Consider the following 12,535-nt stretch of genomic DNA (forward strand, 5'->3'; position numbering starts at 1 on the left):
GAACTAGAGTTTGGATGTCTACCTGGAGAAGATGTAGCTGATGAAGATTACGTGAACGAGTTGCGAAGATAATGGACGATATACACGAGTTGGCCCGTTCCCCTCTTCTAGCTAGCGACCGAATGAAGAAACTGTATGATACCTAAGCCAAAAAGGGATGTTGTTAAACGGCAAAGTTTGGCTTTACAATCAAAAGAAGCGAAAGTGTTGTTCTCTCAAGTTGCAGCAGTTCTGGGAAGGTCCATACCTCATTATGAAGAAGATTAACGATGTTATCTACCGAATAAGCAAGATTCCGAGTGGAAAACCGATGATAGTACACCATAACCGGCTGACGTCATTCGAAGGAAACCACGACGTAGATGAAGAAGTGGAAGTAAACCAAGTCCAAGAAGTGTCTGACCTCACGTTTAAGGAATTCATGGTGATGCCTAGAGGTACCGGTAAAGTGATATATGGTGTTACCACAGAAGAACAGGAAGATCTACTCGCACTTCCAGATGACTGGTAACTAACCCATACCACCTCGGACAGTATTAAAGGCGCCCAAGGTTTGGCATTTACCTTTCGAAGGAAGTTTGCTCATGACACTGCCCATGACCAACCTACCTACCAAGATGTATGAGAAGCATTACTTCAGTTGAGAGAGCACGTACTGGAGACAAACGTGTAAAAGTTAGCCATGTCAAAGATAGATTGCCACTAATTAGATTGGAAGATTGTCCGATATACGGTGGAGGAGATCTTCAAAGACACCGAAGTCCAGGTACTAGTCTGTTGCAATCCGCATAGTTACTGGTGCAAAGACAAAAACCGTCTCTTGTCACTTTTATGCAACTGGGAGTTGTAAAAGAGGGTCCAGTTGCCGATACCAGCATCCAGTTCCAGTTCCATCTCTTAAGGAGTGGGCCATGTGACACCACTGTCTCCCAACCTAACGTAGCCAAATAACTGGCCAAAAGATCGAGAAAAAGAATTGGTGTTCAGAGGGTTTTGATGAAGTTCCAAGAGAACTATACTGTTACGTGGAGATATCGGTAGAAAATTTTAGCGACGTTTCGGTGCAGACCGAACCGTATAAATACAAGTTAGATTTTAAAGTTTGGTCTAAAATAAACTATTGTATCGCGTGAATTGTAAAATAAATTAATATTGTGTTTCTTTTTGTCAATAAGAATATGTGTAAAAGACTATAATACATTATAAAATATAATGTAAATAAATAAATAAGTTCAGTGTTAGCACATTTTAATAATAAATTAAAAGATTGTAAATAAAGATAGTAAACTCATTACAATAAATTAAATTTACCACATTTAAAAGTTAGGAGAACTCAGTTTGATATAACATTATACAGTGTGTAAAAGCCAAATGGAATAAATTCATTATTTCGGTTACTGTACATATTTATAAAAAATCCCGAAACACGTCACATTTAAATTATAACTTGACATTCTTTAACGTGAAAATGCAACCCCTACCTTCACTCCCTTAGAATGACAGGTACAAAACCAAATTTTTAAAATAGGAAGTATAGGCTTGTGATATATCGTTTGAAAGGTCTTTTCATTCTCCATTCAAAAATGTTGTCGCTTTCAAGTTCATTAAGATTAATTAAGATAAAATAAATTAAAATGTGGTTACCGAAATTCGCTAAAATATACTCAAAACTTATTTCCCGTTTAGGTCTTGATAATGAGAAAGTGAACAAAAACCATAGCAATGTGGTTTTTAGATGGTAAACATTAAAAAACTTTAAAGAATTTCCGTGGCAACGTTATTTTAACACGCATTAGTAAATTGTTTTATTTAAGTTGTCAGTATTTTAATTTAAGTAAAAAGTTCGTTCAATTCAATTCTGAAAAATGGTTAGATTAACGGAAATGCATAAAATAACAGTTTTACAAATGATTGGTTACGGAGATAACAGCCGAACACAACAGTAAGTAACTCGCCTATTTCATGAGAAATTTCCTAATTTACCATCTATATCCCAAGGAACAATAAGTAAAATAGAGAAGCAGTTTCGCGAGTTTGGTCATGTAAGGCAGATAAAAAAAGCAGCTGCCAATGCACTGAGTGATGAACTCAAATTAGATGTGTTGCTTGAGTTTCAGGAAAATCCACATACATCGAGTAGACAGACATCCACTACATTCAATGCTAGCCATACATCGATAGTAAACATATTAAAAGAAAATAAATTGCATCCCTATAAGATGATACCTACTCAGGAGCTCATGGAAGACGATTTTGATAGGAGAACTTTTTTTTGTGAGCAAATGATGGACATGTTGGATAACAATATTATCCAATTAGAAGACGTTATGTTTTCTGATGAGTGTACTTTTTCACTTAACGGTCATGCTAATCGGCAAAATTGCCGCTACTGGGCCACGGAAAATCCTCACTGGATGAGAGAAGAACACACTCAATACCCTCAAAAGGTTAATGTTTGGGCAGGGATTGTAGGAAACAATATCATTGGTCCCTTTTTCATTGAGGGCAACTTGAATGGCAACAATTATTTGGCACTACTTCAAAATGATGTCATTCCAACGTTGGCAAATTTATATCCTGATCCAGGAAACCCTCAAGTTCCAGCGAATACGATATGGTTTCAGCAGGATGGAGCACCACCACAATGTCCGGCAGTACCTCGATACAATATTTCCCAATCGGTGGATAGGGAGGCGAGGATCGATTGAATGGCCAGCGCTATCACCTGATCTTACATTATTAGATTTCTTTTTATGGGGATATGTGAAGAGCCATGTGTACAAAACTAAACCTTCTGATTTAAATGATTTAAAAGAACAAATAACGCTTGCGATTAGGTCGATCACGTCTGTTATGTTAAATAATGTTAGAAGACAGTTTTATTTGAGATTAGGATGTTGCCAAGACGTTCGCGGTGAACATTTTGAACATCTACTTTATTAACATTCATAGTTCTTTTTCGTGTTCTACATTTTATTACGTTTTGCATTACATTTTAGTTTTTGACTGTATTGTAGCGAATTTCGGTAACCACATGATTTTAATTTATTTTATCTTAATTAATCTTAATAAACTTGAAAGCGACAACATTTTTGAATGGAGAATGAAAAGACCTTTCAAACAATATATCACAAGCCTATACTTCCTATTTTAAAAATTGGGGGTTGTACCTGTCATTCTAAGGGGGTTGAAGGTACGGGTTGCATTTTCACGTTAAAAAATGTCAAGTTATAATTTAAATTTGACGTGTTTCGGGATTTTTTATAAATATGTACAGTAACCTAAATAATGAATTTATTCCATTTGGCTTTTACACACTATATAAAATTATCAACAGTAATTTTATATATATATAATAACGGATTTATTACGGCTGTCGCCGCTTCTCCGCCCCCAATTTCCATCTTTTTCTGTCATATGCAGTTGCCTCTTCTAAGTCTCTTGCCGCCATTGCTTCATTAATATCGTTGCGCCAACTTCTCCGTGGTCGTCCTCTCTTTCTTCTTTCAGGAGGGATCCATTCCAGTACTCTCCTAGGCCATCTGTACTCTGGCATTCTTTTAACATGTCCGAACCAGATTAATTGTTTTCTTTCTATGTCATCATTGATATTTCTCTCCATTTTCATTTCGTTTCTTATTTGTTCGTTTCTAACTCTCTCCAGTTTCGATCTACCGCAGCTTCGTCTCAGATAATCCATTTCTGTCGTCAAAAGTTTGTTTCTATTAGCATCAACAGTAATTTTAATAGACAGAATTGCTTAATAGCATTAATATGAGAGTTCCTCAGAGATTAACAAGAGAGCATAAACTATTTGCCAAGAAAGTTTCATAGGACAAACTACTGTTTAAATAGTATACATTCTATATCCAGAATGGGTAGACTGGAAAGCAAGTCTGAACGCAAAAAATGTAGATGGTGATTTCTTCAATACTAATCTTCCTAAATTATAGAGAATTCTAACAAATCACTAATCTAAGAGGTGACCTGTTATGGCTGGGTGAAATTTATACGATTTTATGTTATTTATTCATATTCATTGTTATTTGTTATATATTTGTTCATATTTTTTAAATATTATTTTTAAATTAGTGTTAGATAAGTAATTTTAGTAAATTACTTATCTAACTATCTAATATCTATCTAATATTTATAAACTTACTTTTGCAAATGTAAAATGGCAAGTTCATTAATTATCTATCCAGATTTAGCCATACGGATCACACTCCCTCTAAGGGAAAATTCACTCATACCAGATACCTACGGTATCAAAAAGATTGAGCTCTGATGGGACTCTTTCCGTGTTATCGAGCCCTAGGTGACTTGGTACGCTGGAGTATCTCCCAAATATTTTCGTATACATCTGTTATTATACAATCGTTAATTATTATTATTATCATTATTATTTAAATTGAGAAACAAATTTATTATTTCGATTTGTTTTGAGGACATTTATTGTTTAATTGAAACTATCTTTAATACTTATGATACAATAAAGAAATGTTGAACAGGGTGAACAAGTGTATGATGGACGTTCCTTCCTTTCACTTTGTGAAAACGTGTTCTAGAAGGTGAGATAACCTTGATCACCTGTCAAGAGCGAATGAAAACTACCCTCCAAGACATTATAAATGCCTGTGTGGTATAGAAATGGGAGCAGGCCAAGATTGAGATAAAAAGATAATGTACGCGAAAACGCGAGGAAGATTGAAGCGACAAATTGGCAACGGTTGGTAATGAACAGGTGCGATTTCTGATACAGACTAAGAAAGGTAGAGACTCGACTAGGCTCTAGTCTAGTACCACTGATGATGAGTATGGAGTTTGACGAAAGAATAATTAAGTATTATTGGTAAGTCTGCACATTCTTATTTATTTACTTTTCTTAACAAAATTGAATACAGATGCATGTACCTAACATCCTAAATTCCATCTCTTAAAAGTTGCAACGCAGTATACAACTTGCTACCAGTACAAAATAATTCTTAAATGCTTCTGCAATTAAAAAATATATAAAAAAATTTAAAGTTGTACCGCCAAGTACATGGCGGTATATGTATACCTGAAAAGAAAAACAAAAAACACAACTAACACTATTTCCATTATACGCCATACATTTCATTCTGTGCTACAGGTATGGCAGTTAGTATTCGGCGGTAAAGATGACAGTCTATGAGTTAAATAAATTTTTTTTGACAAAATTAGAAATCCTAACTACTGCTAATTCTACTTGGCGAATTTAAATTCAAGTTTCAAGGTTTTAGATCTATTTTCAATGCAGGGCATATACCATCCGCGTATAAGTATTTTAACCTTATTAGGTATCATCAAAGCAAAGCGTCATATGCAGAGGCTCTGAATCGAAATTAAATCTCTCTATCATAGTACAATAATTATAAAAACAATTATTTACAGACGTTACAACGCCATCTAATAACATTTGCCGCGATGAACGACATATGGACTTGAAATTGTGATTTCCGTGTCCACTAATTCATCAATGTGTCTACTTGTAACGTCTGTAAATAATTACTTTTATTTTTATAATTATTGTACCATGACGAGAGATTTAATTTCGATTCAGAGGCTTTACACATGACGCTCTGATGATATCTAATAAGTTTCAAATAAGTATAAGCGGATGGCAGATGACCTGGATTGAAATTAAATCTACAACCATCTTTCTTTTTAATTTCTTTACTCGGTTTCGAGTACTAAAAACTAATTCACTAAGAATTTTTGCCGTGATAAACGACATGTGGAATGTAAATTGTAGAATCCCTTGTCGACTAATTCATCAATCTGTCTGCTTTGCAATTTGTAGAAAGCGCAGTGGTAAAAATTTGAATTTAGTTTCGCCAAGTAGGAAATCTTAGGATTTTAAATGTTGCTATTAGATGGCGTTGTAACGTCTGTAAATAATTATTAATTATTGTACTATGACGGGAGAGATTTAATTTTGATTCAGGGCCACTGCATATTACACTCTGATGATACCTAATAAGGTTGAAATACGTATAAGAGGATGGCAGATGCCCCGCATTGAAATTAAATCTAAAACCGCCTTTCTGCATTTTTTTGTGTTTCATGTTGCCAGTATTTCAACATTTTGTTAGCATAATAAAAAAAATATCTTACCTTTCTAGATACTATATTTTTGATTTGAACTTTATAACGTTCTGGAATATTGAATGCAATATGTCCAAGAGTAACTATAGCAGTTCTATAATTAGGTGATTCAGGTGTTAAATTATTCTTCACTGATTCCAAAATATTTGAAAAAAGAATATCATATAAGTCAGGCATATTTTTATATATACATTGAATGGCACCCTTTGCTTGTTTGGGGGTTCCAGTTTGGGCAAATTCTTTGCAAATTGGAGCTAAACGGTTCATCACTGCAGGAAAATCTTCAGCTGCAAAAATAGGTAATAATATAATAAATGAAAAAAAAGATTGTGAAATAATTTTTTATTAATGTCGTATTGTTTAATATTTTTCTTAAACATTCCTTTTGTGTCGCTAAAGTGTGTTCCAAATACAAAATAAATTAAAAGAATATTATTATTTATTTACAAAACACTTATAAAGAAACGCCGAAAGCTCCTGGAAATGCAGAATACGCATGTTTGTTAGAGATTACTCAACAATTTACTGAAGAAACAAGATAAAGATCCTAGTCCTTTTTGTCTAAATCGGTTTTATCGATAGAAAGTAAAAGTGAATAGAACCGCTCTTAGGCACTGTAAATTATTTATTAACCTTAAAAATTTAATTGCATAAAATTAAATTATTAAATTAAATTTAACAGGGATAGTGACTCAACAGATGAAGGTTTTAATAAAAGGAGGGGAAATGAGGATGGAAAAGAGATTATTTCGAAATAAGCAAGAAGACAACTATAACACCATTTAAACAAAACAAATATGAAAAATCGACAAACTGTAAGAGTTGATGAATTAAATGAGAAATGAAATTCAAGAGATGAGGAGTGACACAAAAGAAATGCAAGGGAGCAGAAAGAAATGCGACATAAAATTAAAAGGTTCTTGAACTCCTAAGTGGAGCATAGAGCTTCAGTGAAAACTCGCCATCGGGTTCTATTTTGCGCTAAGGCCTTCACCTCATTTTCCAAGACTTTCCTTGACCTCTTATCTCGTCCATGATGGATCTTCTCCAAGTTTCTACTGGGCGACCTCTTTTGCTTTTCCCTTGGGGATTCCACTCTAGAGCAATCTTTGCAATACTGGAATTATTTTTTCTGATTGTGTGACCAATCCAACCCCACTTTCTGGACTTTATTTGATGTTCTACCCTTTTTTGTTCGGTCAGGTGTAGTAGCTCTTCGTTTCTGATGATGTTGGGCCAAAAAATATTAACAATTTGTTGTAGACATTTATTAATAAAGACCCTCAGTTTATCTGTAAGATTTTTTGTCACTTTCCAGGTTTCACATCCGTAAAGTAGAACAGACATGACATTTGACTGGAATATGCGGATCTTTGTCCTTATATATTCGCCAGATCTCCAAACAGGGTTGAGCATGCTGAATGTTTGTTGAGCTTTTCGTATTATCATACGAAAGAGATATCCTCGTCTGTACCTCCACTTTCTGTTATGACACTTCCAAGATACGTGAAGTTTTCCACATTTTCAATCTGCATGTCGTTGCTAGTAAATAGCGTGTTGTTTCTTGCATTTACTCTCATGGATTTTGTTTTACTAATATTGATTTTCAAACCTACTTTATTGGCTTCAGTGGAAAGTGTTTCCAATTAATCAGCCACATCTTGGAACATTTGTCCTAACAGGCAGATATCGTTGGCGTATTCCAGATCGCTTCGGCGTGTAGTTAACGTCCATTGTATTCCTCTTATGTCGGATCTAGCTTAGAGAGAACATAGTCTACTGCTACGTTAAAAAGAAACGGAGAAAGCACGCATCCCTGTCTGACTCCAGCAAGTATGTCAAATTACAGTGACTATTACTATTACAGAATTATGTACAGTGACTTTATAATGGAAATTATTAAATGCAGGATGTTTATTAGCTCTAAAATTTTCCATAAAGCAGCATGAAAGAAAACTTAGATTCTGGTCTAAAGCCTGCTTGACCAGCTCGAAATTCAATCTTTGTTAATCTTTTAAGTATGATGGTCGTGAAGATTTTATTTATTGCGGTAAGCAAGGTTATTCCTCTCCAATTTTTGTACAATGTGAGGTTGCCCTTTTTTGGAAGCTTAATAATGTTACCCCTTTTCCAACCCGCTGGAATGCGGTTGTTTCCCACACCTCTCGGATTATGGGGAGCAAAAGTTTAGCAGTTAGATGCGGATCAGTTTTAAGTATTTCGGCAGCAATATTAGCGATTCCCGGAGTCTTGTTATTTCTCAGAGATTTGATAGCTGTTATTACCTCAGTTTTGGAAGGGGCCTCGCAAGATATACGCAAGTCTACATTCTGCGGGTTTTCGATAATTCCATCTGCGTTTTTCCTAAAGAAAAGTACTATGACCAATTTCCTTGCAGAAAAATAAAAAGTACAAGTTCAGGTAAAAGCAGCGAGAAAGTTAGGACAAAGAATATGTAAGCTGGAGTTTGATAATGCTGAAGACAAACAAAAAATTTTGCAAAATAAAGCCAATCTGCAAAAAATTAGGGACCAACGCATATATATTAATCACGATCTAACTGCATCAGAAAGAGAAATGCAAAACAATAAGACAAAATGCAAAGGAACAAAAAATGAAAGGGAATTTAGTGAGAAATGAATTCAACAAACTAACATAGGAAAGGAAGAATGGAAATGGAACAGGATTGAAGGAAAACTAGAAAAACCTAAGAGTAAATGATATATTGGAATATAAGGAAACTAACATGACAAAATGGATAAGAAAACAAATACAATAAATAATAATGGACAAAAAAGGGAAGTGCAAAGAAGAAAACAAGAAGAAAAAAACAACTAGAATGAAATGAAAAGAAATGTGGAAGTTGGAAACCTGAAATATTAGAAGTATACAAAGCAAAGAAAAAGAAATGGAGATGGAGTTCGAAGAAACAGGACTAGATATACTGATAATAACTGTAACTAAGAAAAATGGACAAGGAATGGTAAAAACAGAAAATGATCATGTATTTGTATACAGGTTGTCCAGAAACTCTTCTAACAAACGAAGACCAGAGATTCCTCAGATAATTTTAAGACAATTTAACCCAATTCACCTAGTCCGAAAATGTTTCCTAAAGGATCTAGAGCTCTTTGAAGATGGCGCCTTGTAATTAGTTTTTGTTAAATACCTCCAGAACGCTTCTACTTAGAAACATAAAAACTGGTACGATTATTTATCCTCCAGAGTTAAATCGATTTCATTAATTGCGAATTTCTACTACCGATCATAGGCGTCCTTTTTGGAAAGGTCAGCGGTTATTTTAACGCAATAACTTTTGTCTTTACCTTTTAAGCATTTGTGATATTAGATTAATAAATTTTCAAGTATTCTAGTACTAAAAGATACCCTTACTCTAAGTCGATAGGATGCACCGTTTTCTACAAAGATCGATTTGAAAATTTTTCGTTTTTTTTTCTTCATTAAAATTAAATTAATATTTTTTGCTCTAGTTGGCCATGGACCTATCAACAGAAGTATAACCTACGTTTTTCATTGTCAAATTGTGGTCAGTTCGCGGAGTTTATCTTTTTTTTTTGTGGCATTCAAATATAACAATTTAAATTCAACAAAAATGGTTTTTACTAATGAGGAATACGCTGATATGTTTTAGTTTATGGAGAAATAAGGTGTAACGCTCGAGCAGCACAACGTAGATACCCTGAAAAATGTTTAATAGTGATTTCACTCACTCAACATTTACAGCTCTTCATCAACGATTCAGAGAAACAGGTTCAGTGTTCCCAACAAATAATGAAACAGGTCGACATGATGATGTAATAGCAGCACGTAAAGATGTTATTTTAATGGAAGTTGAGGAAAATCCAGAAATTAGCATTGAAAGACTATCTGCCATGTATCCCACAATTTCAAAATCTTCCGTAGGAAATCTCTTACACAACGAAACTCTCACACGCAAATGGAATTTTTAATGTGCATAATGCACAATATTATTCGTACGTTTGTGACAATTCCCACGTTGTTCAAGAGGTTAAGCATCAGCGTAAGTTTCGCATAAACGTCTGGATAGGAGCAGTTAACGATTATCTACTTGGGCCTGTGGAATTGCCTGCTCGTTTAAATGCTGCTGATTACTTACATTACCTGTAAAATGTTTTACCTAATTCGTTATATGATGCGCCTTTAAATATTCGGCAAACCTACAGGAATGTATGAGACTTTCTTGAAAATAACTACGAAGACCACTGGGTTGGAAGTGGCTGTCCAGTTGCTTGGACAGCAGGGTCGCCGTATTTTAATACTTGAGATTATTGTGTTTATTCCGTTCCGATAAAAAATCGTGCACAACTCTGGTTAAGGATACAAGATGCTTACACCGAATTTAGAAATATCTTTGGAATTTATTCGGCGGTCTTTAAACAAAAGGTCAAATTTATGCATAGATACTAATGGTCATTAACATGGAACATATTTTGCAACTATATGCTTTTGATACTTGTTCTTTTGTGTTAGTTTCGTTTAGGTACCTATTAATTTAACTTTCATGACGAAAAAAACCAAAAATTTGAAAACGATTTTTCTAGAAAACGGTGTAACTTACTGACTTAAAGTAAGAGGACCTTTTAGTACTAGAATACCTGAAAATTTAATAATCTAGTATAACGAATGCTTAAAAGATAAAGACAAAAAAGTTATACGTTAAAATAACCGTTGACCTACCCAAAACGGACGCCTGTGATCGGTACTAGAAATTCGCAATTGATGGAATCGATTCAACTCTGGATAATAAATAATCGTACCAGTTTTCGTTTTTCTAACTAGAAGCGTTTTGGAGGTATTAAACAAAAACTAATTACAAGGCGCCAATTTCAAAGAGCTCTAGCTCACTTAGAAAGCATTTTCGTACTAGGTGAATTGAGTTAAATTGTCTTAAAATTATCAGAGGAATCTACGGTGTTCGTTTGCCAGGAGAGTTTCTAGACACCCTGTATAGTGGAAAAAAGAAAACAAGAAAGCAGCGGCAACAAATAACTAATTGGGAGGCTTGGTCAGAGAGAATACTACCAGTTGAGACGAAAGACAGAAGCAAGAATTTAAAAACAATAATATTTGTATATGGCCCAAACGATGATGACTCGGCTTATAATAAGGATAAATTCTGGGAAGAATTTGCATTGATCCGTAACAAGCAAAAGAGAATATATATTTAGTAGGTGACTTCAGTAGCAGAATCATCATCATCATCATTTTGGCTTTACAACCCTGTGTGGGTCCTAGCCTCCCCAAGAATTTTTCTCCAGTCGTCCCTATCCATCGCCTTCCTCCGCCAAGCACGTATTTCCATATTTCTCATATCTTGGTCTATGTTATCTAGGAATCTTGTTCTGGGTCTTCCTCTTCTTCTTTGACCAATAGGTCTATCAAGGAGCGTTTTTCTAGCTGGGTCGGTTTGCTCCATCCGCATTACATGGCCTACCCACCTCAGACGTCCTATCTTTATGTGTTTTACGATATCTGGTTCCTGGTATATCCTATAGAGTTCGAAGTTGTGTCGTCTTCTCCAGACACCATTTTCATTTACCGCTCCATAGATGCGCCTTAGTATTTTTCTTTCGAAACATCCTAACATGTTTTCATTGCTTTTTGTTAAAGTCCAGGTTTCTGAACCATATGTTAGGACTGGGCGTATTATTGTTTTGTAGAGTTTTACTTTTGTATTTCTTGATATAACTGTAGATTTAAAAAGGAGATTAAGCCCAAAATAGCATCTATTAGCCGTGCAAATTCTGCGGTTTATCTCTGCGGTAGTGTCATTTTCAGTATTGACGAGCGTTCCCAGGTATACAAATTCGTTAACTGCTTCGATGACGCCATTTTCTATAACAAGTGGCCGTAGTGTTTGTGGTTGCGTACCTATTTTCATGTATTTTGTTTTGTTGGTGTTACTTCAGTAGCAGAATAGGCACAAATAACCAGGAATATAAAGAGGTATAAGGAAAACGAAGAAACAGCAGGAAACAATAATGGCATAAGAATGCTAAACTTCTGTATGATGCACAATCTAATAATAACTAATAAATTTTTTGAACAAAATAATATCCAGAAGTACACAAGAAAAGAGAAATTGATAATTGATTACATGTTAGTAGAACAAAATAGCATAAGAAACGTAATAAACACAAAAGTTAGAAGGGGTCCAAAAATAGAAAGTGACCACTATTTAGTATTAATGAAAATAAAAAAAATTGAGTCAGATAATAATAACATTAATAAAAACAAGAAAAGAAACAAGAATATGACACTATTAGGTCATATAAATTAAGAAATAAAGAAAATACTGAGAAGTACCAGATGAATATAAATTAAAAGTTAGGAAATACTAAAGAAAAGATAGAGGGTCGAAACG

The 12,535-nt window shown here is 34.5% G+C and overlaps 1 protein-coding gene across 2 annotated transcripts in view; it reads right to left on the reverse strand.

Moving 5' to 3' along the window:
- Window positions 1-12,535, reverse strand: part of pds5 (cohesin associated factor B pds5) — a 214,996-nt gene that overhangs the window by 106,476 nt on the left and 95,985 nt on the right. For both annotated transcript variants that reach the window (XM_072529909.1, XM_072529908.1), the window contains exon 3: window positions 6,139-6,416. In XM_072529909.1, coding sequence (XP_072386010.1) covers window positions 6,139-6,416 — 278 coding nt within the window. The remainder of the gene's footprint in view (window positions 1-6,138; window positions 6,417-12,535) is intronic.

Source organism: Diabrotica undecimpunctata, chromosome 4 (assembly GCF_040954645.1).
Source record: "Diabrotica undecimpunctata isolate CICGRU chromosome 4, icDiaUnde3, whole genome shotgun sequence".
NCBI classification, from domain to species: domain Eukaryota; kingdom Metazoa; phylum Arthropoda; class Insecta; order Coleoptera; family Chrysomelidae; genus Diabrotica; species Diabrotica undecimpunctata.